The sequence below is a fragment of the Lithobates pipiens genome, unplaced genomic scaffold (assembly GCF_037356315.1).
Source record: "Lithobates pipiens isolate NorthernLeopardFrog02 unplaced genomic scaffold, aLitPip1_a1.2 Scaffold_23, whole genome shotgun sequence".
Classification (NCBI taxonomy): domain Eukaryota; kingdom Metazoa; phylum Chordata; class Amphibia; order Anura; family Ranidae; genus Lithobates; species Lithobates pipiens.
In genome coordinates, this window is record NW_027507785.1 from 304,188,997 (window position 1) to 304,214,648 (window position 25,652).

Genomic DNA, 25,652 nt, shown 5'->3' on the forward strand with positions numbered 1-25,652 from the left:
TATGTCCCCAACTTTGTGGGAACAGTTTGGAGATGGCCCCTTCCTGTTCCAACATGACTGCGCCCCAGTGCACAAAGCAAGTTCTATAAAGACATGGATGAGCGAGTTTGGGGTGAAAGGAACTTGACTGGTCTGCACAGAGTCCTGACCTCAACCCGATAAAACACCTTTGAGATGAACTAGAGTGGAGACTGCGAGACAGGCCTTCTCGTCCAACATCAGTGCCTGACCTCACAATGCTTTTCTGGAAGAATGGTCAAACATTCCCATAGACACTCCTAAACCTTGTGGACAGCCTTCCCAGAAGAGGTGAAGCTGTTATAGCTGCAAAGGGTGGACCAACTCAATATTGAACCCTAAGACTGGGATGCCATTAAAAGTCATGTGCGTGTAAAGGCAGGTGTCCCAATACTTTTGGCAATATCGCCCAGAGGAGAGTGTTTGTTTTTTTTTTGTTTTTTTTTCTCAATAAAAGTGGAATTACTGTTTAAATAGAGCCGTATATATTACTTTTTTTTTCAGTAGAAACCTATCAGAGTTAATCATTATTTTGCAATATATTGATTGCCAAAAATGAAATTTAGGTAAATAATCTCTAAATGCGGACAGGTTTGGCTGATGTTCTGCTTTTAGCATCCATGGAAGTTTGTAAAGTGTTCTGACCTTGGTACAGCCATGGACATTAGACTCTGTGACATTGCTGGTGTAAGGACGTTGCTTCATGAGGCCTTTTTTTTCTATCATAAACATTTAACAGCCCATGAGACAAGTAAACAGCACTCCGGATACAACGCCAGTGAAGCGTATTACGGTTGATTTGTGGAAGATACAGCGGGACGTACGACAGGTGAGCTGCAATACTTGCTTGTGTGTTTTATCTTCATCCTAAAAAAAAGTCAACGACTTCCATACAGCTTCATCCAGTCCGGCCTCCATCATTAAAGATGAAAGTGTATGAAAACCCAATCACTAAATATCATGTAAGCTTTAACACGTTAATGTCATTTCAAAGGGCATTTTCAATGTTTTAAAGGATAAGTGCATTTATCCTTTTTGCCCCCCTTCCCACGACCTCAACCCAACCCAACCTAGCCCAACCTAACCCAACCTAACCTAATCTAATCTAACCCAACCTAATGTAACCCAACCCAACCCAACCCAACCTAACCCAACCTAACCCAACCTAACCCAACCTAATGTAACCCAACCCAACCCAACCTAACCTAACCTAACTCACTTTCCTCCTCCAGAGATGCATACTTGCCTTGATCTGTGGGCTGCTATTTGTTTGCATCAGGCAGTGCAGGTCTTTACTAGACATGTGCACTGCCAAAAAAAATGTTTGTTTTTGTTTTGTAAGAAAGAAAATCTGAAAACCCAATCACTAAATATCATGTAAGCTTTAACACGTTAATGTAATTTCAAAGGGCATTTTCAATATTTTAAAGGATAAGTGCATTTATCCTTTTTGCCCCCCTTCCCATGACCTCAACCTAATCTAAAGCTGGCCATACACCTATAGATTTATGTCAAAGGTGGTAGTCACGGCGCACACCTGCTGCTACTTGTGCTAATTACAAGTATTCGCTAATCAATTAATTGTATGTATACCAAGTTAAAAAATTATGATAATAAAAAATAAAAATATATTGATAATAAAAAATGTGACAGAGATATATACGTAATAATAATAAACATAAATAAAAAATGACAGAGATATATGCGTGATAACCCAACAATTCACTGACAATATGGGCGAAGTTATTCCGTGCCTGGTCCAGACGACGTCCGATGACGAAACGCGTAGGGCGTGGCCTAAGGTGTATCCACTCGTGCATAGCGGCGGCGGTGGTGAATACAAACAGACTGACACTTACATTTGATTAATTGAAATGCCGGTTTTTATTCTACACCATGTGAGTAGTTTTTAACAGATAATTAAATAAAATTTTTTATATACTGGATCACACTATGTTTGCCCCATCTTACTTTTTATGAGGAAATCCCTGGATACCTAACCGGACCAGCTAAACATAGCGACACAGGGGCTCACACTGTGAAGGAACTGTAACCCCATAAGGGGATGGGGAGCTGGTGAGTGCGGATTACTGCCTTTTACACCACAATTGCACCGGTTGTTATCCAGGAATCTTGAAGCACATTGTCAGTTTTGTTTAAGAAGAATTTGTGTTTAAGAAGAACTTTTATTTGCTTTTATTTGTTTTTTGGAGTTTTAATGAAACGTTATTGTTTATGGTATCCTGATGTTGGACTTTTTACATTTTTTTCAACTCTTTTTCTGCATGTCTCCACTTAGCAATTTAATAATCGCATGAAGAATGCGATTACATTTTGACATTTTTGGCTTTTCAGTAATTTTTCAGGCATTTTTTGGAGCACTATGCACTTTTCAATGAGCACTTTGTAATTAATGCTTTGCACTATACACTTTTTAATAGTATTCATAGCAGCATTTTTTAGGAGTATTGAGCACTTTACTTAAATATCATGCACCAGGCAAGGAATAACTTCGCCCATATTGTCAGTGAACTTTTGGGTTATTACGCATATATCTCTGTCATTTTTTATTTATATTTATTATTATTACGTATATATCTCTGTCACATTTTTTATTATCAATATATTTTTATTTTTTATTATTATCATTTTTTAACTTGGTATACATACAATTAATTGATTAGCGAATACTTGTAATTAGCACAAGTAGCAGCAGGTGTGCGCCGTGACTACCACCTTTGACATACATCTACGCCATTCACCCCTTCGGGGTGATTTAAAAGGTAGTGGCAGCCCCTGTTCTTCACCACTAGGGTATCCATTTGGTATTTTGCAGTTATATTTTTCATAGTTTTCTTTTCATTTTATCTTAACTTTAATCACTTTGAACTTCACTGCGTTTTGAGATTTCGCTTTTTGTGTATTTTTTCAATACATCTAGGGTCCATAGCGCACCTTTACCCCTTCGTTTTTCTTTTCATACACCTATAGATTATCTGCAGGTTTTCTATGGTTAGATGGAAAAAGTGGGAGATTCCTCCATCCACACAGTTTAGCGAACATGGAGAAATCTGTTGCACTTTTTCCATCCAACCATAGAAAATCTGCAGATAATCTGTAGGTGTATGGCCAGCTTTGCCTAACCCAACCTAACCCAACCCAACCCAACCCAACTCACCTTCCTCCTCCAGAGATGCATACTTGCCTTGATCTGTGGGCTGCTATTTGTTTGCATCAAGCAGCGCATATCTTTACTAGACATGAGCACTGCCAAAAAAACAATTTGTTTGTTTTTGTTTTGTAAGAAAGAAAATCTGAAAACCCAATCACTAAATATCATGTAAGCTTTAACACGTTAATGTAATTTCAGAGGGCATTTTCAATGTTTTAAAGGATAAGTGCATTTATCCTTTATGCCCCCTTCCCACGACCCTAACTTAACCCAACCCAACCTAACCCAATCTAACCCAGCCTAACCTAACCTAACCCAAACTAACACAAGCTAACCCAACCCAATCCAACCTAACCTAATCTAACCCAACCTAACCCAACCTATCTCACCTTCCTCCTCAAGAGATGCATACTTGCCTTGTTCTGTGGGCTGCTTTGTTTGCATCAAGCAGCGCATATCTTTACTAGACATGTGCGTTGCTAAAAAAACTATTTTTGTTTTTGTTTTGTAAGAAAGAAAATCTGAAACATAGCGAATTAAAAATAATAAATAACAAAAATAATAAAAACTTTTTATATTATTTTTTCTTCTTTTGTTTTTCTGGTCATATAATGAATGACCCAAAAACAACAAAAAAAATTGTAAAAAGTTATTATTATTGTTTTTTTCGTAAATACATAAAATCATAAGTTTGAAAATTTGAAATTCCCGAAAATAAAGGAAATCAGAAAATTCCAAAGAATAACTAATTAATATTAACTTTTTTTCGAAATTCAGAAATTTGAATATTCGATGGTACGGAAATTCAAAAATCAGAAAATTCAGGAAATCCTAAAATCCGAAAGTTCGAGAATCTGAAAACTCGAAAAAATTTAAATACGAAAATAAGAATGAAAATGAGAAAACCCGAAAATTAGAAAATCTGAAATAATAACTATACACCAATTATAAATGACTATTAAATTATAGGTATTGGAATTTCCTTTCAAATTTGCCTGTTAGTTAACGTAACGAATACGAATTTATCCAAAGTTACGAATTTGCCCGAAATAACGAATACCGTATCTAAACAAATGGAACGCAACAAAATAATAATAAATAATAATAAATAAAAAGTTTTTAGCATTATTATTATTGTTATTTATTATTATGAATTTGTTACAATCCAGATTTTCTTTCAGATTGTCGAATTTACAAAATTTCGAATTTACGTATTTACAAATTTTAGAATTGCAATCATAATGGATGACCCGAAAAATTAAAAAAAAAATAATAATAATTAAACGTTTTTATTATTATTATTTTTATTTATTATTATTAATTCGTTATGTTCCAGATTTTCTTTCTTACTTTCGGATTTTCGAATTTATGAATTTTCCCGAAAAAATGAAAAATTAATTTAAATAATGAAACGTTTTTAGTATTATCGTTATTTATTATTAATTTGTTAGTAGTGAGTGTACAGCTTGTATAACAGTGTAAATTTGCTGTCCCCTCAAAGTAACTCAACACACAGCCAATAATGTGTAATCCGCTGGCAACAAAAGTGAGTACACCCCTAAGTGAAAATGTCCAAATTGTGCCCAAAGTGTCAATATTTTGTACGGCCCATTATTTTCCAGCACTGCCTTAACCCTCTTGGGTATGGAGTTCACCAGAGCTTTGCAGGTTGCCACTGGAGTCCTCTTCCACTCCTCCATGACGACATCACAGAGCTGGTGGATGTTAGAGATCTTACGCTCCTCCACCTTCCATTTGAGGATGCCCCACAGATGCTCAATAGAGTTTAGGTCTGTAGACATGCTTGGCCAGTCCATCACCTTTACCCTCAACTTCTTTAGCAAGGCAGTGGTCATCTTGGAGGTGTGTTTGGGGTCGGTATCATGTTGGTATACTGCCCTGCAGCCCAGTCTCTGAAGGGAGGGGATCATGCTCTGCTTCAGTATGTCACAATACATTTTGGCATTCATGGTTCCCTCAATGAACTCTAGCTTCCCAGTGCTGGCAGCACTCATGTAGCCCCAAACCATGACACTCCCACCACCATGCTTGACTGTAGTCTTTGTACTCCTCACCTGGATGCCCCCACACACGCTTCACAACATCTGAACCAAATACGTTTATCTTGGTCTCATCAGACCACAGGACATGGTTCCAGTAATCCATGCCCTGCTTGTCTTCAGCAAACTGTTTACAGGCTTTCTTTTGCATAATCTTTAGAAGAGGCTTCGTTCTGGGATGACAGCCATACAGACCAGTTTTATGCAGCGTGTGGCATATGGTCTGAGCACTGACAGGCTGACCCCCCACCCCTTCAACCTCAATGCTGGCAGCACTCGTACGTCTATTTCCAAAAGACAACCTCTGAATATGACACTGGGCACGTGCACTCAACTTCTTTGGTCAACCATGTTGAGGCCTGTTCTGAGTGGAACCTGCTGTATGGTCTTGGCCACCATGCTGCATCTCAGTTTCAGGGTCTTGGCAATCTTCTTATAGCCTAGGCCATATTTATGTAGAGAAACAATTCCTTTTTTCAGATCTTCAGAGAGTTCTTTGCCATGAGGTGCCATGTTGAACTTCCAGTGACCAGTATGAGAGAGTGAGAGTGATAACACCAAATTTAACACACCTACTCCCCATTCACACCTGAGACCTTGTAACACTAATGAGTTACATGACATCGGGGAGGGAAAATGGCTAATTGGGCCCAATTTGGACATTTTCACTTAGGGGTGTACTCACTTTTGTTGCCAGCAGTTTAGACATTAATGGCTGTCTGTTGAGTTATTTTGAGGGAACAGCAAATTTACACTGTTGTACAAGCTATACACTCACTACTTTACATTGTAGCAAAGTGTCATTTCTTCAGTGTTGTCACATGAAAAGATATAATAAAATATTTACAAAAATGTGAGGGGTGTACTCACTTTTCTGTGATACTGTATGTGTACTTTTCTACCATCCTGTCCTTCAATGGTGGTCATGTTACACATTCATCTACATAATTCTGTGTATTTCATCACCATATAATGATTTGATACTAATTTATATTTGCTTGTAGCTTTTTTCCCCCCTTCCTCTCATATCTGTAGACGTTTTATAAGGCAATGGCTGGCTTAAAAGCATACAGAATTCATTTGAAGAAAGCTATTTAAGCTGCTTGGATTTATCAGCTTAAGTTTAAATACTCATTCCGCCTCCTCAAGCGGAACCTGGTTCCAATCTATAAACAATAAAACTATGATGAGAGCAAGACTCATAAATTCTCCATTGTACACTAAAACGAAAAATTAATGTGTGCCTTTGCATATGTGTAAACGATCTGCTGTGATCGCTTCCTCCGCCTGTCAGGCGGTATGCGGTAATTCTGGATATTGACACAGGCTTATGTACATGCAGTATATCCTGTGCATTTATTTAAAGGGTATCTGTAAGACAAACCCCCAGTGTTATATTGTATTTTGTATATTTTTGTGCATTCTTCATTTTTTTAATTTACTATTTATTTGCAGCTTATTTACTTCATTTGGCATATAATGCCAATGTATCCAGTGCTCTATAAAGTTATAGAAGTATTTACCCCCCCTTCGGTCGATCAGTCAAACCCCCATGACCCCCCCCCCCAGTCGTCTCCCTCACTCGCTCTTCCGCCCCCCACTTACCCCATCTAGGACGTGGGCAGCTTCGGCTCCTTCCTGCATTTCCTCCTCCTTGGCGGCTCCTTCCTGTGTCTCCTCCTCCTCGGCAGCTCCTTGCTGCGTCTCCTCCTCCTCGGCGGCTCCTTCCTGCGTCTCCTCCTCCTCGGTGGCTTCACCCTGCGTCTCCTCTCCTTGGCGCCCCAATACAATCCCTTCTCCTCTCAGCCAATCAGGTCTTAAGACCCACTTCCTGATTGGAGAACCGGGAAGACAATAGTGAATATTAATTGGCTACTGTCACACAACTGGGTGGGTTCAGGGCGCAGTGCTCTGCGCCCTGAGCCAACCATTTTTTTAAGCCAATCAGAGCCTCGGGCTCTAATCATGTGCTTAAAAAAAAAAAGATTTAAATCCATGCGTCCGTCACCCTGCATGTAGATTAGGGGCCAGATGTATGGATTAGGGGGGCAGCGCCCATGCGCCCCAAATGAGCAGCCGTCACTGCATCCAAAGTATCAAATATCCAAGGAAAATAAAGGGCAAAGGTAGTGGGGTGGTATTACAAGGTGGTATCCTTAATATAGATTGCAGGTTCATATGAACATCATAGGGTTCAAATAGATAATGCCAGTTATTCCGCGTACACATGACCGGACTTTTTGGCAGACTAGGTCAGATGGAATCAGTCTGACGGACAATCCGATCGTGTGTGGGCTAATCTGATCGTTTAAAAAAAAAAAAAAATCAGACAGACCTAGAAATAGAGCTATAAATAGAAATATGTTTCAAATCTGTCCGACAGACTCAATTCCTATCGGGAAAACCGTTCGTCTGTATGCCAAATACGACGCAAGGGAAGCTATTGGCTTCTGGCTATTGAAATTCCTTTTTTAGTCCCATCTTACGTCATCGCGTTCAAAACAAACGGACTTTCGAATGGACTTGGTCCGTTCGTGTGTGGCCAAGTACGTTAGTTCGGAAGTCCGTTGGCACTCCACCGAAAGTCCGTCGGGAAGACCGTCAGACCTTTTCTGCCGGAAAGTCCAGTCATGTCTACGCGGCATTAGAGTCATGTAAATCCTGAGGTGCAAGACAAGCATTCCCTTTAATGTAGATTAGGGGCTGGGTGCATGGATTAGGGGGGTGGCAACCCTGCGCCCCTTATGGACAGGGTTCCACTGACTACATATTCACATGGTGACCAAGTTTGGGAATATTTCAGGCTACCTGGTAACAGGGTGCAGTGAACAGTGGAGCTGGACACTTGTAATTTGGTGTCCTTCATTTGCGTCTCACACGCTTCCCCTTCCAGACACTGCAGCTCCCAGTGGGAGGGTTTCAGGAACAGAGGCAGTGCTTCCAATCCAGATAGCAGTGGGCAGGATTAGGTGTAGCCAGGTGATTATTGACAAGCTATAGGCTTATAAATCAGCAGTGACAATGCTGATAAACATGCCTCCTGCAGCATCATCCCATTCCACTAGAGCAGTGCAGCATTGGTGCCACACCATCACAGGAAGCTGCCTTAGATGGACTTCACTAGCAGGCTCCACAGCTACAGTATTTGTGTGACTCTGCAGGGGGACTAAAAGAAAAGAGTAAGTGTAAACACCCTTATGTAGCACCCTCTGGTGTGTGCAACTAGAAGTGTAGTGCAGGTAAAACAGTCTGGCTCTGGGATAAACCCGAGTCACTGAATCTGGGTCAGGGTTATTAGAGGCCAGGGGGCTGGATGACTCATCCTGGAAGCTCTCTGATGCCCCCCCCCCCCCCCCCCCCGTTTATAGGATGTTGAGGAAACATTCTAGAAAATAGTGGGAGGAGGCTAGGAGGGGTTGTCTTTATGTTTAGAGGCCTTTGGCGAATCCCCACATTGGGGGCCTGGCAGAGAACCAAAAAATCCCTTAAATAGACATGAGCCATGCCAGCAAGGGGATCGGTTGGAAGACGGAGAAGGAGTGCTAAGGGAGGCTGTCATAGTCCTTGAGGGATCCCTGCCAAGGAGTTGTTTTACCACAGGCTGGGAGCTCAGCAAAGCTGGCCTGGAAGGGTCCTACCACAAGAGGCAGTTGGAAGGATTCATGCCGGAGAGGCAACGGGAAGGAACAAGGAGAGACAATGAGTAGATCAGCACGGTGAAGGGACAATACAAGTCGAGAGACTGTCAGCTGTAACAGTTCTCTCCTGAAGATAGGGTTGTGCCAAGTCTTTATCTAACCTTGCCCTGGTAAATCTCCATGTATTTGTGTGTCAGTCGGGCAGGACTGGTGCAGAGAGAAAGTCGGGCAGGACTGGCTAACATTCTGCAGGCAAGTGGAACTGGGATTAGTGGCCACAGGGAAGCAGAAGGAGAGATTTTATGCTGTTCACTCCATTTGTGCTACTTTTGCCAAGGGACTGAGAGTTCCTGCCTGTAATGGGCCTTTTCTGAGCTAGCAATATACTGCTAGTTCTACAAGGAGTGAGCAGCGGGTGCTGTACAAAAGAACCAAGTTTGTGCAGGAGGAAGGAAGGAGAAGATCATGTAAATGGGGAGGAAGTTGTCTCTTGGTTTTGAGTTTGGACAGTTTTCAAGTTGGCCATCCCATAAATTCCCTACCCCATCCAAGGTATCATCCCCTAATAAAAACAACAAAAAAACAAGCCAAGGACTGATCTTTTTGTGATAGAGTGAATGAAGGAAATGCTAAGTAACTGGCTGTGCAGCAGTGGGGAACCCTTACTCAGCAGCTCTTACGAGGGGTGTGTTACATTTATAATTAGAAGTGTTAAGGTTAAGGTATAGATTATGGAATTTTCTTTCCTTCCACTTCAGTGCAACCAGCCGGCCCATAGATGAACTGAATTTCAGCCGGTTCCTGCTGAACCATTTGAGAGTCGATCCATCCATGGCTGGCTTTAGTATGTGCTGGTTGACAATAATCCTATGTCTAATTTTTCTACCTAAATGATTTGTAAGTACATATAAGGCTTTGTATGCTGTTTTAATAATTACCATGCTCACAGGTTCTTTATTTAAGGTTGACAAATGCATTGAAAAAAACTTTCATTTATAAATACATTTTTCTACAATAATTAATTCAGTTTTTTTAACACCATAATTGCATCTGACAATTATAGTATTAAGCAGAAGTACACTGCCATCTTTAGGGTGCAGTGGCACCTATAAAATGAAGTGGTAAATTTTATGAATGAACCTCAAGTCTTATGTGATCACCATGATTGGCTGTCATGTTGATTGGGAACTGTGCTGACATGGAAGTTGGTGGAAACACTAAGCTCTCTGCAGAACACAGGACTGACACTCCCCGGAAGTGATGGTTTCCCAGCAGACCTTGGGGCACAGTTCCTCTACGACGAAGCACTGTTCAGTGGCATAGGCAGCAGGAGAAGTAGGTATTTACATTCTTATTTCAATAAGGGATCGAAAACTGGGCTACTTTAAAGAAACAATCTTTTGGTTTTGACTACCTTTTTGTTTTTATTTCTGGTTGTCGCAAAACCATTACGGTCTCTGCTTTAAACTAGAATGTCTTCTTAAAGCAGCAGGTAGCTACGAGCCCCACATTCCAAGCTCTCCTAATTGTATGACTCTTTGTTGGCCCTTTATCCACAGGGGCCCATATTATCCTTTTTTTTTTAAATATCTCTATTAATATGCAGGTCTTATCTGAAGCAGAAACTATTCCTGATCTCAGGAAGCAAAACCAACAGCAGCCGGCGCAAAGTGTGACTGAATGTGGACATGAGACGTACACGAGTGAATATAAAACCCACAAAGATCAGGGTATGCTGTTACCCACATTCCTTTTGCTTTTCCTTTCCTTCTTTCTTTCCAATAATTTTCCTTCCCTCCATTCTTTATTCCTTTTTCCTCTTCTTCCCTTCTTCATTTATATCTTTTTTTCCCTTCCTTCCTTTCCTAATGTCTTCTTTTCTATCTTTTTCCTACCTTCCCGTCTTCTTTCCTATCTTCTTCATTTCCTACTGTACCTTTTTCCTTCCTTCCCTTCTTCATTTCTTGTTTCCTATCTTTTTTCCTTCTTTCCACTCTTCATTTCTTCTTTCAATTTTTTTCCTTCCTTCCCTTCTTCTTTCCTATCCTTTTTTTTTCCTTATTTCCACTGTTCAACTCTTCTTTTCTATCTTTTTCCTTCTTTCTCGCCTTCATTTCTTCTTTTCTATCTTTTTCCTTCTTTCTCGTCTTCATCTCTTCTGTCCCCTTTTCCCTTGCTTTTCCCTTCCCTCCCTCCTTAATTTCTGCTTTCCTATCTATTTTCCTTCTTTATCTCTTCTTCTGTCCCCTTTTCCCTCCCTTCTCTTTCTTCATTTCTTCTTTCCTATCTTTTTCCTTCCTTCCCTTCCTCATTTCCTCTTTCCTTTTTCCCTTCCTTCCCTTCTTCATTCCTTCTTCTCTCCCTTATTCCTTCCCACCCTTCTTTCTTTCCTCTTCTCTTTTCTGCATCCTTTCCTTCTCTGTTTCTTCTTTTCTCCCTTATCCCTTCCCTCCCTTCTTTGCTTCTTCTCTCCCTTTTCCCTTTTTTCCCTTCTTCATTCCTCCTTCTCTCCTTTACCTCTTCTCTCCATTTCTCTTCCTTCCCTTCTTCATTTTCTCTTTTCTATCTTTTTCTTTCCTTCTAGTCTTAATTTCTTGTATCCCGTTTCCCTTTCTTCCCTTCTTCATTTCTTCTTTACTATCTTTTTCCTTCCTTCCCTTCTTCATGTCCTCTTTCCTTTTTCCCTTCTTCATTTCTTCTTCTCTCCCTTATCCCTTCCTTCCTTCCCTTCTTTGTTTCTTCTCCTCTTTTTCTCCTTCCTTTTCTTCTTCATTTCTTCTTCTCTCCCTTATCCCTTTTCTCCCTTCTTTGCTTCGCATCTCTTCTTCTGTCCCCTTTTCCCTCCCTTCCCTTCCTTCCCTTCTTCATTTCTCCTTCTCTCCGTTACCTCTTCCCTCCCTTCTTTGTTTCTTCTCTCCATTTTCCCTTCCTTCCCTTCTTCATTTGCTCTCTTCTATCTTTTTCCTTCCTTCTCGTCTTCATTTCTTCTATCCTATCTGTTTCTTCTTCCTTCCTTCCCCTTTCTTCTTCCTTCCCTTCTTCATTACTTTTTCCCCTTGCCTTCTTCCTTTTTCTCTTCTCTTCTATTTTATGGATCAGAATACAGGCCTGCTGTTGTCTATGGGGCAATGCACACAGCTCCATAAACATCCATAGTGCAGCAATAACTAGATACACAACCTTTCTAGGGAAAGATGAAAAGTTGGACACACATACATACTTTAAGTGCTAGTATGTATAGCTGAGATCATTACAGAACATAGCTTGTGTTTTTTACCCAGAATCTTCATGCCAGCAAAACCCTGCACATGACCAATTGACCATCATTAAATTATTACTTCCAATTGCAAGAGGTCTTTTTCCTTCCCTTCCTTCTTCCTTTTTTCATCCCTAGCTTTTTTTCTTCCATTCCCTTCTTACCATTTTATTCTCTTCCTTTCCTTCTCCTCACCTTTTTTCCTTCTCCTTCCTTCTTTCTTCTCCAAATACAACAGCCAGTGTGTTAAACAATATGTTATCCCAACATTTCATATTATTGATAGGTACCTGCTGTACCATGTTTTGTATGAAAAAGTATCCTGCTCTCTTTGTATTGCTCTCTTCGTGTTAAAAATTCCTAATGTTTTTGCCAGTCCCTCTGATTTCCTGTTAAAAAACTGGCCACCCTTGGCATGAGAACACAGCCTGGTCAGTTTTCTGGCTGTGCTGGGAACTCGGCCTACTCTCCTCTAGACATATGCAATTAGTTTCGTTTCAAATTCATTTTTTGACGAAATCCGACAAATACATTAATTCGGAAATATTCTAATTAACAAAAGCCCATTTAACAAATCTTTCCGAAATTCGAAAATTCGGGGAATCAAAAATTAGAATATTTGAAGATACGGAAATTCAAAAATCTGAAAACTCAGGAAATACTAAAATTCTAGAATCCGAAAACTCAAAAGAACAAAAATCCGAAAATAAGAACGAAAATTCGAAAAACCCGAAAATGAGAAAATCAGAAATAATAACCAACGATCAAATTATACCTATTACTAACTCACATAGGTTCACATAGGTTGGACTTGATGGACTTGTGTCTTTTTTCGACCTCACCTACTATGTAACTATTAAATTATATGTATTAGAATTTTCTTTCAAATTTTGACTGTTAGTGAACGTAATAAATAAAAAATTTCTCCAATGTTACAAATTATCCGAAATAACGAAAACTGCATCTAAACGAATGAAATGGAACTAATTAATAATAATAAATAACAATAAAAACTTTTTATTATTATTAATTTGTTACGTTCCATTCGTTTAGATGCAAGAATCATTATTTTGGATAGTTCATAACTTTGGATAAATCCCTACTAATTACATTCACTAAGCCAAATTTAAAAGGAAATTACAATACCTATAATTTAATAGCTATTATTAGTTAGTTTAGTTAGACATTAATTCAAATTTTTTTAATTTTCGGATTTTCGTTCTTATTTTCGAATTTTTGGATTTTCTTTCTTATTTTTCGAATTTTCATATTTCTGAACTTTCGAATTTACAATTTTTTAGAAATAACAAATTTTGATCATGACGTATGACCCCAAAAAAAAAAAAAAAAAAAAAAAACATAAAAGAACAAAACTGAACAAATTAAACAAAAACTAACAATTTTTTTGGCAATGCACATGTCTACTCTCCTCCAATGATCAGACTTGTGCAGACCCCCCCCCCCCCACACACACACACACACACCCAGACACACACACAGCTATTCACTGGGAAGACCAGTGTGCTGCTGTTTCTCCTCCCTCAACTCTTTGAACTCCTTATGCAACTGAGAACAGAGGGTATGCGATCACTTATAAAGTTAAAAGAAAAACTATTTATAATGTTTTTTTATATTTATACACATATGTTTTACCTTTTATTTCTGTTTTAAACTTAATGTGATTTTTTTTTTTTTTACAAGGTGAGGGTTTACATATATTTTAATACTATTTTTATTATATAGATTTAATACAGGCAGAACAAGTAAATGAGAAGCAATTTAGCCTTTCCGGGCTTAAAACTTTTTTCCACCAATCAGACCCTTCCAAAGACCTTCTGTTATCCAATGGAATGTCAGCAAAAGATATCCGCTCCTCCATTCAGCAAATCCACTCAATTATAGAAACAAAGCGGGATCCGGCAAGTCCGGTGAAATGTCCAATGTCTAAGAGGCGTGCCATGCAGGAAGGCCAACTAGTCACCCTCTTACCTCTACATGCTATAGACAAGGCTTATGAGAAGCAGAAGAAATATAATACACTAATACAAAAAAGAAATGTGGTTGTTCAGATGCAGGCTGATAAAAAACAAGCAAAATATCACACAGAAGAGTTTTTGGAGGCAAGAAAAAAACAAGCCATAGCGCAACATCAGACAGACGGCATGAAGCTAGAGCAAAGCGCACAGTACAACCTCCTGGATAAAGCCAACTTTATTGACAATGTCAAGTATAGACATAAACAGTTTCTTTATCAAAAGGAGGCCAGAAGATTAGAAAATGCATCAGCCAGGGAATTCAACTGCCAGCACACTTCTGTTACAAAAACTTTAATGAGACACGATCGATTAATCAGATCCCAGGAAGAAGTGCAAAGGAAAATGAAATTTGTGCAAGGTTTAAAAGACGACCAGGAAAAGCAGAAACAGTTCATTAAATGTCTCCAGGAACACAGGTATGATATGCAGGGCACACTAAACACTATAGTTGTGCGGCCCCTAGTGGGCGCTCCAGGCTATTCAAATTGCATGTATGCGCAGTGCGCTCTCTTCTCTTCTGAGCAGCTGAGCTCAGCTTGATAAGGAGAGAGTGCTGTGCGCATGCACACAGCTTGAATGGCCTGGAGGGGCCGCTACTGAGCTCAGCACAGCTCTCTCCACAGCACAGTCCTGTCTGGCAGGATGAGAGACTCAGTTTGCCTCTGCTGCATTTCAGTAGCACCTTAACCACTTCAGCCCCGGAAGGATTTACCCCCTTCCTGTCCAAGGCATTTTTTGCGATACGGCACTGCATCGTTTTAACTGCCAATTGCGTGGTCTTGCAACGTTGTACCCAAAAGAAAATGTATGTAATTTTTTCCCCACAAATAGAGCTTTCTTTTTTTGCTATTTGATCAGCTCTGCCATTTTAATTTTTTGCGCTATAAACACAATAAGAGTGAAAATTTTGGAAAAAAAACATTATTTTTTACTTTTTGCTATAATAAATATCCCCAAAAAAATAATAATATATTCATCAATTTAGGCCGATATTCTTCTACATGTTTTTGGTAAAAAAATAATCACAATAAGTGTACATTGATTGGTTTGCGCAAAACTTATAGCATCTACAAAATAGGGGATAGATTTATGGCATTTTTTTTTTTTTACTAGTAATGGCAGCGATCTGCGATTTTTATGGAGACTGTGACATTGCAGAGGACAGATCGGACACTTTGGACACATTTGTGGGACCACTGACATGTATACAGCGATCAGTGCTATAAAACTGCACTGATTACTGTATAAATGTCACTGGCAGGGAAGGAATTAACACTAGGGGGTGATCAAGGGGTTAAATGTGTTCACTGACTGTGTGTTCTAACTGTGGGAGGATGGGACTGACTTAGGGAGAAAAACCGATCGTTGCTCCTATATACCAGGAACACACAATCTGTCTTCTCTCCCCTGACAGGACATGGATTTGTGTGTATACCTTAGGGATGTGCAGGAGTGCGCGCCCTGCCTATACTCCTTAGTGCCCGCCCTACAGCTACGGCGATTTGCGCAGGAGTGCCACGCAAAAAAACATTTTTTTTTCTTCTTCCGGGTTTCCCAGAGGCAATGGTGTTGTGGCCCCAGCCGCATAGGTGCACCCTAGGAAGCATGGCCGGATCTAAGGGGGTGCTGGGGTGGGCTGCGCCCCACCAGATTTTCGTTGTGTAGCACCCTCTAGTGTGTGCTACTAGAAGTGAGAGTAGGAAAAGGCATTTCTGGCCCAGGGATAAACCTGAGTCACTGAATCTGTGTCAGGGCTATTAGAGGCCAGGGCTGGATGACTCATCCTGGCAACTCTCTGGTGCCTCCCCCTGGTATCTGGAAAGTTGGAGAACATTTTAGAACTAGTGGGCGGAGATGAGGAGGAGCTTCCTTGAATATTTATGGGCTTTCAGCCAATGCCTAGGAATGGGCCTGGAACTGGAATAACCCATAAATAGACATGGGTCATGCCAGCAAAGAGAGACGGGTGGAAGCAATGCTGAGGAAGGCTGTCAGTGGCCCTTGAGGGACCCCCACTGGGGGGGTGGGTTTTACCTCGGGCTGGAGCTTGGGAGGCTGGCCTGGAAGGATCCCCCCACAGGAGGCAGTTGGAGGGATTCATGCCAGAGAGACAGCAAGAGAGAGAGAAGGGAGAGGCAGTTAGTAGATCAGCACAGTGCAGGGACGGGTGAAGGGATTTCTCTTGAAGACCAAGTCTTCATCCGATCTTGCCCTGGGGAATCTCCATGTATATGTGTCAGTCAGGCAGGACTGGTACAGAGAGCCAGTCAGGAGTACTGGGAAGGAAAACAGCCAGGTGCAGCTGGTGGCAGCTAGGTGGGTTAGCATTTCTGAAAGCAAGTGGAACTGGGATCAGTGGCCACAGGAAGGCAGGAGGAAATGTGTTTCTGTTCACTCCAACATAGTACTGTGCCAAAAGGGGCTGTCTGTAATGGGTCTTTGCTGAACTAGCTAAAACTGTTAGTTCTCTCAGGAGTGGATCAGCAGGAGCTTTACATAAGGAACCAACAGTGTGCAGGAGGAAGGAAGAAGAGGATTCTTTGTAAATAGGGAGGACGTTGTCCCTCGTTCTGTGTTCTGGACATTTTTCAAGTTGGGCATCCCATAATTCCCTACCCCATCCAAATAATCAACCCCTAATAAAAACAACAAAAACAAGACAAGGACTGATTTTCTGTGTTTGAGAGAATACAAGAAATGCTATGTAACTGGCTGTGCAGCAGTGAGCACCCGGATATCAGTGACTCCTATGGGGGTAGTGCTACAGTTGCTCCCTCCCAGGTCTGAGAGTGCATCCACTGATCCTTGAGCCAGTTATAAGGGGGCACTCTGGTTCAGACACATGATGTAAGGAGGAACTGATCATATGTAAGAGGGCACTCTGATGAGGACAGTTGATGTCAGGCGGAGTTTTTATGGGGACACCTGATTTAAGGGGGCACTCTGATGGGGACATCTGATGTAAGAGGGCACTCTGATGGGGACATCTGATGTAAGAGGGCACTCTGATGGGGACATCTGATGTAAGGGGGCACTCTGATGGGGACATCCGATGTAAGGGGGCACTCTGATGGGGACATCCGATGTAAGGGGGCACTCTGATGGGAACATCTGATGTAAGGGGGCACTCTGATAGGGATCCTGATGTAAGGGGGCTCTGATGGGAACCTGGTGCAAAAGGGGGCTTTGATGAGTACTAATGATGTAAAGGGGGACTCTGATAGGGACATCTGATTTAAGGGGGCACATATTCTGTTTATTCACCCTAATCTAATGACAGCCAAATACATACTAGTGTTTCCCAGGTCGTTGCCCAATATCATGTACGGTGCTTGTGTCAGATCTCGTATGGTGCATGTGACTTACATGATCAGATGTCGTTTGCTATTCTTCTGTAACATACTGTCCCAATCTCAATTAACCACTCGAAGAGCAGCCGCCACAGTAGTACTGCAGCAAGTTGGCTCTCCTGGGCGAATCGCCGTCTTTGTACATCGGCCTCGTCAAGAGCTCTAGGGGAGGACCCGCAGTGCAACGCCAGAGCTGATGCATTAGCCCAGGCCGCAACGTCCACTGGCCGCCCGCTGTCACTCCTGAGAGAGAAAGAACGGGGATCTGTCAATGTAATAAAATGACAAAAACAGTCTGACGCCAGGAAAATGGGACATATGTTGCACTGGGAACCTTGTGAATGTCCAGCCAAAGCCCAAAAAGCAGCTGTGTGGGCGAGACCACCAGGAGGGGTGTGAATACAAGTAAAATCATTCAGGGGCAACCACAATTGGAAGCGCTGATCAGGACTGTCTTGAAAGGACAAACAATCAAAAAGCTCAATGAGATAAAATCATGTGCCAATTTAATAATGATATATACTTAGAAGAACAATTATGCAAAAATCTCCTTGCATAGATGGAGCGACTGCAAAGCGTGCGCCTCACTGTGACAGTACAATGAGCAACAGTCGTGGTGAACTGGCTTGGTGAAGCAATGCTGCGATGGCAGAACCTTAATGTATTCCTGGATGTCACTAGGAGGCAAGCCAGTGTGTGCAGTGCCAGATGGACAATATGAGGCCTCGGTCGAATCCCCAATGATATGTGGTAGGATGATGGAACAGCCACGGAACAAGGAAGGGGCCGAGAGGCCGCCGGAACAACCACCGGCCGGAGCTGGTGGATGGAAACGCCTGAGCGTGACATCTTACGATCGGGGAACACAAATCCAAAACGAGGCATGAAGCAGAAAGGATGGAGAGCAAGCCAAGGAGAATGGAGAGAGAGGATAACTGTCGCCTTGACAATGCGTATTGAGGCGTGGCCCTTCTTCAGGTCATGGGACATAGACAGCAAATGGGGTTTAAATAGGGGTGGACCACGGGAAGAATCACAAATTTAACGGAACTATGATTGGTTTCTCCACCGCAGCATAACTCCATTGTTGAAGCAAGCTGATGACAATTATTTAATCTACATACACTGCAACTACTTAAACAAAGACAAGGGCAACAGTAAAAGTAATGGACCAGAAAAATGGTTAGAATATGAATAAAAAGTAATAAATGTAATAATTGTCCCAATTGAGAAAACATACGTAGTAAAGTAACATAAAAAATATAAAGAAAAAAAGGTAAAACTACATGTAAAAAATAAGTTACAAGTAAAAATAATTAATAAAAATAATTCCCAAAAAGAAAGTATTCAATAAATTCTGAAAAAAGGAAGTATTAAATAAAAGCTATACTGTACATGATACATGATCAATAGAGATTGTGAATCTGTTTCCACTGCTGTGAGTTGTTGTGCAACTTGACACATGTGAAGTTGCATGAAAAGTCAAAATCCATGTATTTCAATGGTCCCCGTTCTAGTTGGTGTGATTCAACTCAAAAAAGGTTTTTGTACTTATTTGTTATTTAGTGCGACTTGTTCTCCCTTGATTCTCACCAGTTGCATGACATTGCATCAAAAATCGCATTGCAAATTGCGTGACTTTGGGGTCGCAATAGTGGAAACCTAGCCCAATAGTATTCATGATAAGATTTGTTTATGATTAATGTTCCCATAGTTCAAAGTGTCAAAACCTAATGAGAACCTAATGGATGTTATATATATAATTATGATATATGTAAAGATGTAATAAGATGTAAAAAAAAAAAAAGAAAGGATAATAAGTAATTGGAAGCCATGTGGAAATGGACAGATGGTGCCCAATGCATAATGCCATGTGCTATATATATACTTTAATTCCCCCAGTATGTAACCAGTAATTTAAGTTTGCTTGGGGCAACAATGTTCTTCAGAGTAGGTGTTCTTTTAAATGTGATCTGTGGCGCTGGGGGTAGAATGGGTCCTAGTTTCGGATCCATATGCAGAATATGCCAATGTTTTTTGATGACACTCTGAATGGATCTATATTTTCTGTTACATTCTGTGATGGTCTTAACATCGGGCTTTTCACGAATCTTGGGAGGTGGTATAGTTTCCAAAAACTAATTGTGAGCCATTTGCACTAATTCTGCTGGGTATCCCTTTTGCAAAAACTTGATTTTTAGGGACACATTCTGTCATTTATACTCTCCATGGTTGGTACAGTTTCTTCTTAGCCTCTGAAACTGTACACTTGGAATGTTGTTTATCCAAGAAGGTTGGTGGCAACTCGTATAATGTAAGTACGAGTTGCCACTAGTGGGTTTGCAATAATTATTAGTGCAAATGGACCCACCTTCACAGTATAATATCAAGTATAGAAACAATAGGTTGGTGGAATCTATCATCTGTGTAAAACTAAGACCCAAAATATTGTCATTACAATGAGTAACAAATGACTCAAATAACTCAAAACTCCCATTCCAGATAATCAAAATATTATCAATATAAAGCCCTAGGAACACTATATGTCTGGCGAAAGGGTTATGTGTCCATATATATCGCTCTTCCCAATAGCCCATGATGATTTTGGCATATGAGGGAGCAAAGTTTGCTCCCATAGCTGTTCCATGCTTCTGAATATAGAACCTGTCCTGGAACACAAAATATTTGTGCTCCAAGCAAAAACTTATAGCATAATAATAATAATTCATATTGGGATCTTTGGAAAGTTGGAGTGCCTCTAGGCCTACACTGTGTGGAATTGAGGTGTAGAGGGAGATCACATCCAAAGAGGCCCACAGGTAGTCTATCTCCCATTCATATTTCAGGAGGGTCTCAATCACATGACCTGAATCCTTGATGTATGGCGGTAAACCTGAGACTATGTGTTGTAAAAAGAAATCAATATAATGAGATAGTCCAGAGGTAAAGATATCGGTACTAGCTACGATGGGTCTGCTTGGAGGACATACGGTGGACTTTTGAATCTTCGGTGGGTGGTAGAAGTAGGGGGTACTGCATATGTGGGGCAGGAGGAACTGTTTCCCTTTTACATAATACCCCATCTGCAGCTCCCCCTAGCAAAAATTTCAGTTCCACTTGGAACCCTGGCAAGGGGTCTCCTCTTAAGCCACTGTAAGTATTCTAATCGGATAGTAAGTGATAAGCTTCTTTCTCATAATCCGTTCTATCTTGGATAACCAGGCTCCCACCCTTGTTGGACTGTTTGATGACCAACCAGTTGTTATTCTTTAGGGCACTTAGAGCTATGCGTTCAGCACTAGACAAGTTTGAGGGACTTCAGGACTTGGTGTTGCACAAGTTTAATAGATCTCTACAGGTAGCCTGATAATAAGTCTCAACATAGGGACCTTTACAAGCTGAAGGAAAGAACATGGACTTAGGTTTGAACCTAAGTCCATGTGTGTGAGCCACCTCGGGAATACCATAGTTTTCCCATGGAATGCTGTCAGGCAACCCATCATCCCATAGCTCCATGAGTGTTGCCAAAGCTTCTTGCTGAATGAGTTCTTCAGTGTTATCAGCATTCAGCGCTTCCAATTGTGGTTGCCCCTGAATGTTTTTATCTGTCAATGTAAACAGACAGATCTCCGTTCTGTCAGGGGAGGAGAGACAGATCTGCTGTTCCTAGTGATTAAGAACAGCGATCTCTCTCCTGCTCCAGTCACTACGCTCCCCCCACAGTTAGAAAGACCTTCCTAGGGAACATTCAACCCATTGACCGCCCACTAGTGTTATCCCCTTCCTTGCCTGTGACATTTATATAGTAATCAGTGGCTATTTTTAGCAAAGAGTCAAAAGTCTCCGATCTGTCCACCGCAATGTGGCAGTCCCACTAAAAATTGCAGATTGTCGCCATTACTAATAAAAAAAATTATAATAAAAATGCCATAAATATATCCCCTATTTTGCAGATGCTATAACTTTTGCGCAAACCAATCAATATACGCTTATTGCTATTTTTATTTACCAAAAATATGTGGAAGAATACATATTGGCCTAAATCAGGGATATGCAATTAGCGGACCTTCAGCTGTTGCAAAACTACAAGTCCCATCATGCCTCTGCCTCTGGGTGTCATGCTTGTGGCTGTCACAGTCTTGCTATGCTAGTTTTGTAACAGCTGGAGGTCCGCTAATTGCATATCCCTGGCCTAAATCAATGAAGAAATATTTTTATTTTTGGGGAATATTTATTGTAGCAAAAAGTAAAAACAATATTTATTTTTTTTCAAAATTGTCAGTCTTTTTTGTTTATAGCACAAAAAACAAACAAAATAAAAACAAAAAAAAAAATGCAGAGATGATCAAATATCACCAAAAGAAATCTCTATTTGTGGGGAAAAAAATGACCTAAATTTTGTTTGGGTACAACGTCGCATGACCGTGCAAATCTTTCCAGTCCTTAACTAGTTAAAAAAACATGCTTTCAAGATGTCCTCAAGCACATGTTAAAGAATTTTACAAAATTATTAACTATGTTCGACCATTCCACCATCTTAGTCTTAGGTGAGAAAATCATGATTCCATACTTTGATCTACATCAGATGGAATTATAAAAGGACTACAGTCAGATTTAAAGCAGACTCCTGCCCCATCTGATTATACCCCCAGTATGGTATTCTATATACACAGATGATAAATATTTAAAGCTCAAATCTTGCCTTCTCTTTTGCTGTATCCCTCATGCTAATGCACCACTCTTTCCCCTCCTTCTATCCCATGCCACCATTTTCATGGCTGGATTCTTCCTTTTTTTTTTTTCACTGGCCTATTGGTGATGATCTGCTTTAAATCTGACTGTAGTCTTTTTATAATTTCATCCCATTAGCTGAGTGCATCTAAGCCCTTGTACACACGGTCAGACATTTCAACAACCAAATCCGTCGGATTTTGTCCGATGGATTTTGTCTGATGGATTGTGTCCGAAACTGTTGCATACACACGGTCGGACAAAGTTGACGGAAAATCCAATCTTTCAGAACGTGATGACGTAATTTCCTTAGGAAAGGACTAAGTTCAGGCTAGTAGCCAATGGCTTTGATGTAGGAATTTTAACTGAGCATGCGTGGCACTTTGTCCGATCGGAATTCTCTACACATGATCGGAGTATGTCCGATCGGACCAGTTTGTCGGAAAATATTTCCAGCAAGTTGGAAAATTTGGTCCGACGGAAACAGTCCGATGCAGACCACACACAGTCGGATTATCCGACAACACAGTCCGATAGGACACATTCCGAAGGAATCTCCGACTGTGTGTACAAGGGCTAATAAAGATCAGGCTCAGAATACGGGAATCATGATTTGCTCACTTAAGACTAAGATGGTGGAATGGTCGAACATAAGTCATAATTTTGTTAAAATCTTCAACATGTGCTTGAGGCTTGGGGATATCTTAAATGCATGTTTTTTTTTTTTGTTTTTTTTATATATTTTTTACCGCTAGGGTTGTTCTTTTCCAGAATATTACTTGAGTTCCTGTTACATGGCCAGAATAGAAGCAGATCATGCTTAATATGGTTATTTAATTGATTGTTTCTCCTAGTATGATGTTTGCCAATTCCACACTCCTAGACCGGGAATCTTGAGATGTGACCATGTGCATTAGTCTGTTTAGAAACATCGACAAGGCAATTATAGTCCTGTTTAGACCTAACGATTTCTTGTTAGGCCATAGGACATCACACACTTCTTCCATTCACCAATAATGGCATAACGTATTATTTTTGAACTCGGGGTCAGTGCATTTGTCTCTGCCTCTCTGTTTATTGTTGTCTGAAGGTAGATTTGCAGCTAGTGTAAGGACTTCTTTTCAGAAAAAAAATAAAAAGATTTTTCTTCAGAAAATTACTTTTACATTTTAGGACCCATTTACACTCCATCATTGCAGAAATGTATGCATTACCGCTCACTGCCGTAACACTTAGCATGTGTTGCTGCACTACAGTTCTTTTCATTTTAAATGACACCCCTATACACCTAGGCAGAGGCCTCCAACATTTTCTGTATAAGTGCTATATTGTATTTTTTTTATAAATATTCATGAGCTTAAAAAAATACATTTTATATACCTTCAAAAAGTGCCCATAAGTGTCCCCTCTGACATTCACGAGTGCACAGCAAAGTTACCTCTTATATCCATGTGTGCCCAGCAGAGTCCCCATTTATATCCATTTGTGCCAACAGTGTCCCCCCTTACATCTATGTGTGGCAGCAGTCTCCCCCCTTAACTTCCATGTGTGCCAGCAGTGTCCCCTTATTTCCATGTGTGCCAGCAGTGTCCCCCCTTACTTTTAATGTGTGTCAGCAGTATCCCCCTTACTTTCATGTGTGTCAGCAGTGTCCCCCTTACTTCCATGTGTGTCAGCAGTGTTCCCCTTCCATGTGTGGCAGCAGTGCCCCCCTTACTTCCATGTGTGGTAGCAGTGTCCCCCCTTACTCCCATGTGTGCCAGCAGTGTCCCCTCTTACTTCCATGTGTGTCAGCAGTGTCCCCCCTTACTTCCATGTGTGTCAGCAGTGTCCCCCTTACTTCCATGCGTGTCAGCAGTGGCCCCCCCCCCCTTAGTTCCATGTGTGCCAGCAGTGTCCCCCCTACTTCCATGTGTGCCAGCAGTGTCCCCCCTACTTCCATGTGTGCCAGCAGTGTCCCCCTTACTTCCATGTGTGCCAGCAGTGTCCCCCTTACTTCCATGTGTGCCAGCAGTGTCCCCCTTACTTCCATGTGTGCCAGCAGTGTCCTCCCCTACTTCCATGTGTGCCAGCAGTGTCCCCCTTACTTCCATGTGTGCCAGCAGTGTCCCCCTTACTTCCATGTGTGCCAGCAGTGTCCCCCCTTACTTCCATGTGTGTCAGCAGTGTCCCCCCTTACTTCCATGTGTGCCATCAGTGCCCCCCTTAATTCCATGTGTGCCAGCAGTGACCCCCTTAATTCCATGTGTGCCAGCAGTGGCCCCCCCTTACATCCATGTGTGCCAGCAGTCACCCCCAGGGGCAGACTGACCATTCAGCAACTCGGGCACTGCCCGAGGGCCCCAGGCCACTAGGGGGCCCCATCAGGGTTGCCAGCCTCAGTAAAACCAGGGACAGTATGTAAAAATCTTTTTTTTTTTTTACATCTGCCATCTGAAATGTCCCTTGCCGAAATCCTTTTGGTCTAAAAATCCCAAGATTATAGCTGCCCCACCTCTCCAGTACCTTCTCAGCCAATAGAAACATATCTCTGTATACTGTGTGTACATGTATGTGTAACCCAGTGTTTCTCAAATCCAGTCCTCAGGCCCCCCCAACAGGTCATGTTTTCAGGATTTCCCTCAGATGAAACGGCTGTGGTAATTGCTAAGGCAGTGAAACTGATCAAATCACCTGTGAAAAATAATGGAGAACCTGAAAACATGACCTGTTGGGGGGCCCTGAGGACTGGATTTTAGAAACACTGGTGTAACCTGTGTGATTTTATACTGTGTGTGTGTGTATGTGTGTGTTTGTGTATACTGTGTGGCCCCATAATCTCTGATTGCCTGGGGGCCCCATAATCTCCTATTGCCCGGGGCCCCATGAGTTGTCCCCTGGTCACCCCCCATATTTGGCAGTAGAGTCCCCCCTTATATTCATGTGTGCCCAACAGAGTCCCCCCTTACCTGTCAGGCAGAGAGCAGCCAGAAGGTGGAGAAAGCCTGGAGAGAGTCAATTCTAGCTCCAGGCCAGCAGTACTAGCAACTGACCACGGTGGAGGCAAGGATGGGGTGGATCTGCGCTGGAGACTGTGCCGACTGCCTGGCTGGCAGTGCATGCATTATGGTACACATTAACATGTATTGCATAAAGGGAGCCCATTTATTATGAATGGACTGCCACCGCAGCACAACTAGTTGCCAGCAGTGTCGACCCCTTACATAAATGTGTGCCACCAGTTTCCCCCCCATATTGCCAGCAGAGTCCCCCTTACATTCATGTGTGCCCAGCAGTGTCTCCCCTTACATCCATGTGTACCAGCAGTTTCCCCCCCTTAAATCCATGTGTGTCAGCAGTGTCCCCCTAACATTTTGTGTGCTAGCAGTGTCCCCGTTTACATCCATATGTT

General features: G+C 41.5%; 1 protein-coding gene across 1 annotated transcript in view; it reads left to right on the plus strand.

The window, feature by feature from the left end:
- Positions 1–25,652, plus strand: part of LOC143926582 (leucine-rich repeat and IQ domain-containing protein 3-like) — a 73,877-nt gene that overhangs the window by 45,268 nt on the left and 2,957 nt on the right. The window contains exons 6-8 of the mRNA XM_077450452.1: positions 758–847; positions 10,495–10,618; positions 13,888–14,596. Coding sequence (XP_077306578.1) covers positions 758–847; positions 10,495–10,618; positions 13,888–14,596 — 923 coding nt within the window. The remainder of the gene's footprint in view (positions 1–757; positions 848–10,494; positions 10,619–13,887; positions 14,597–25,652) is intronic.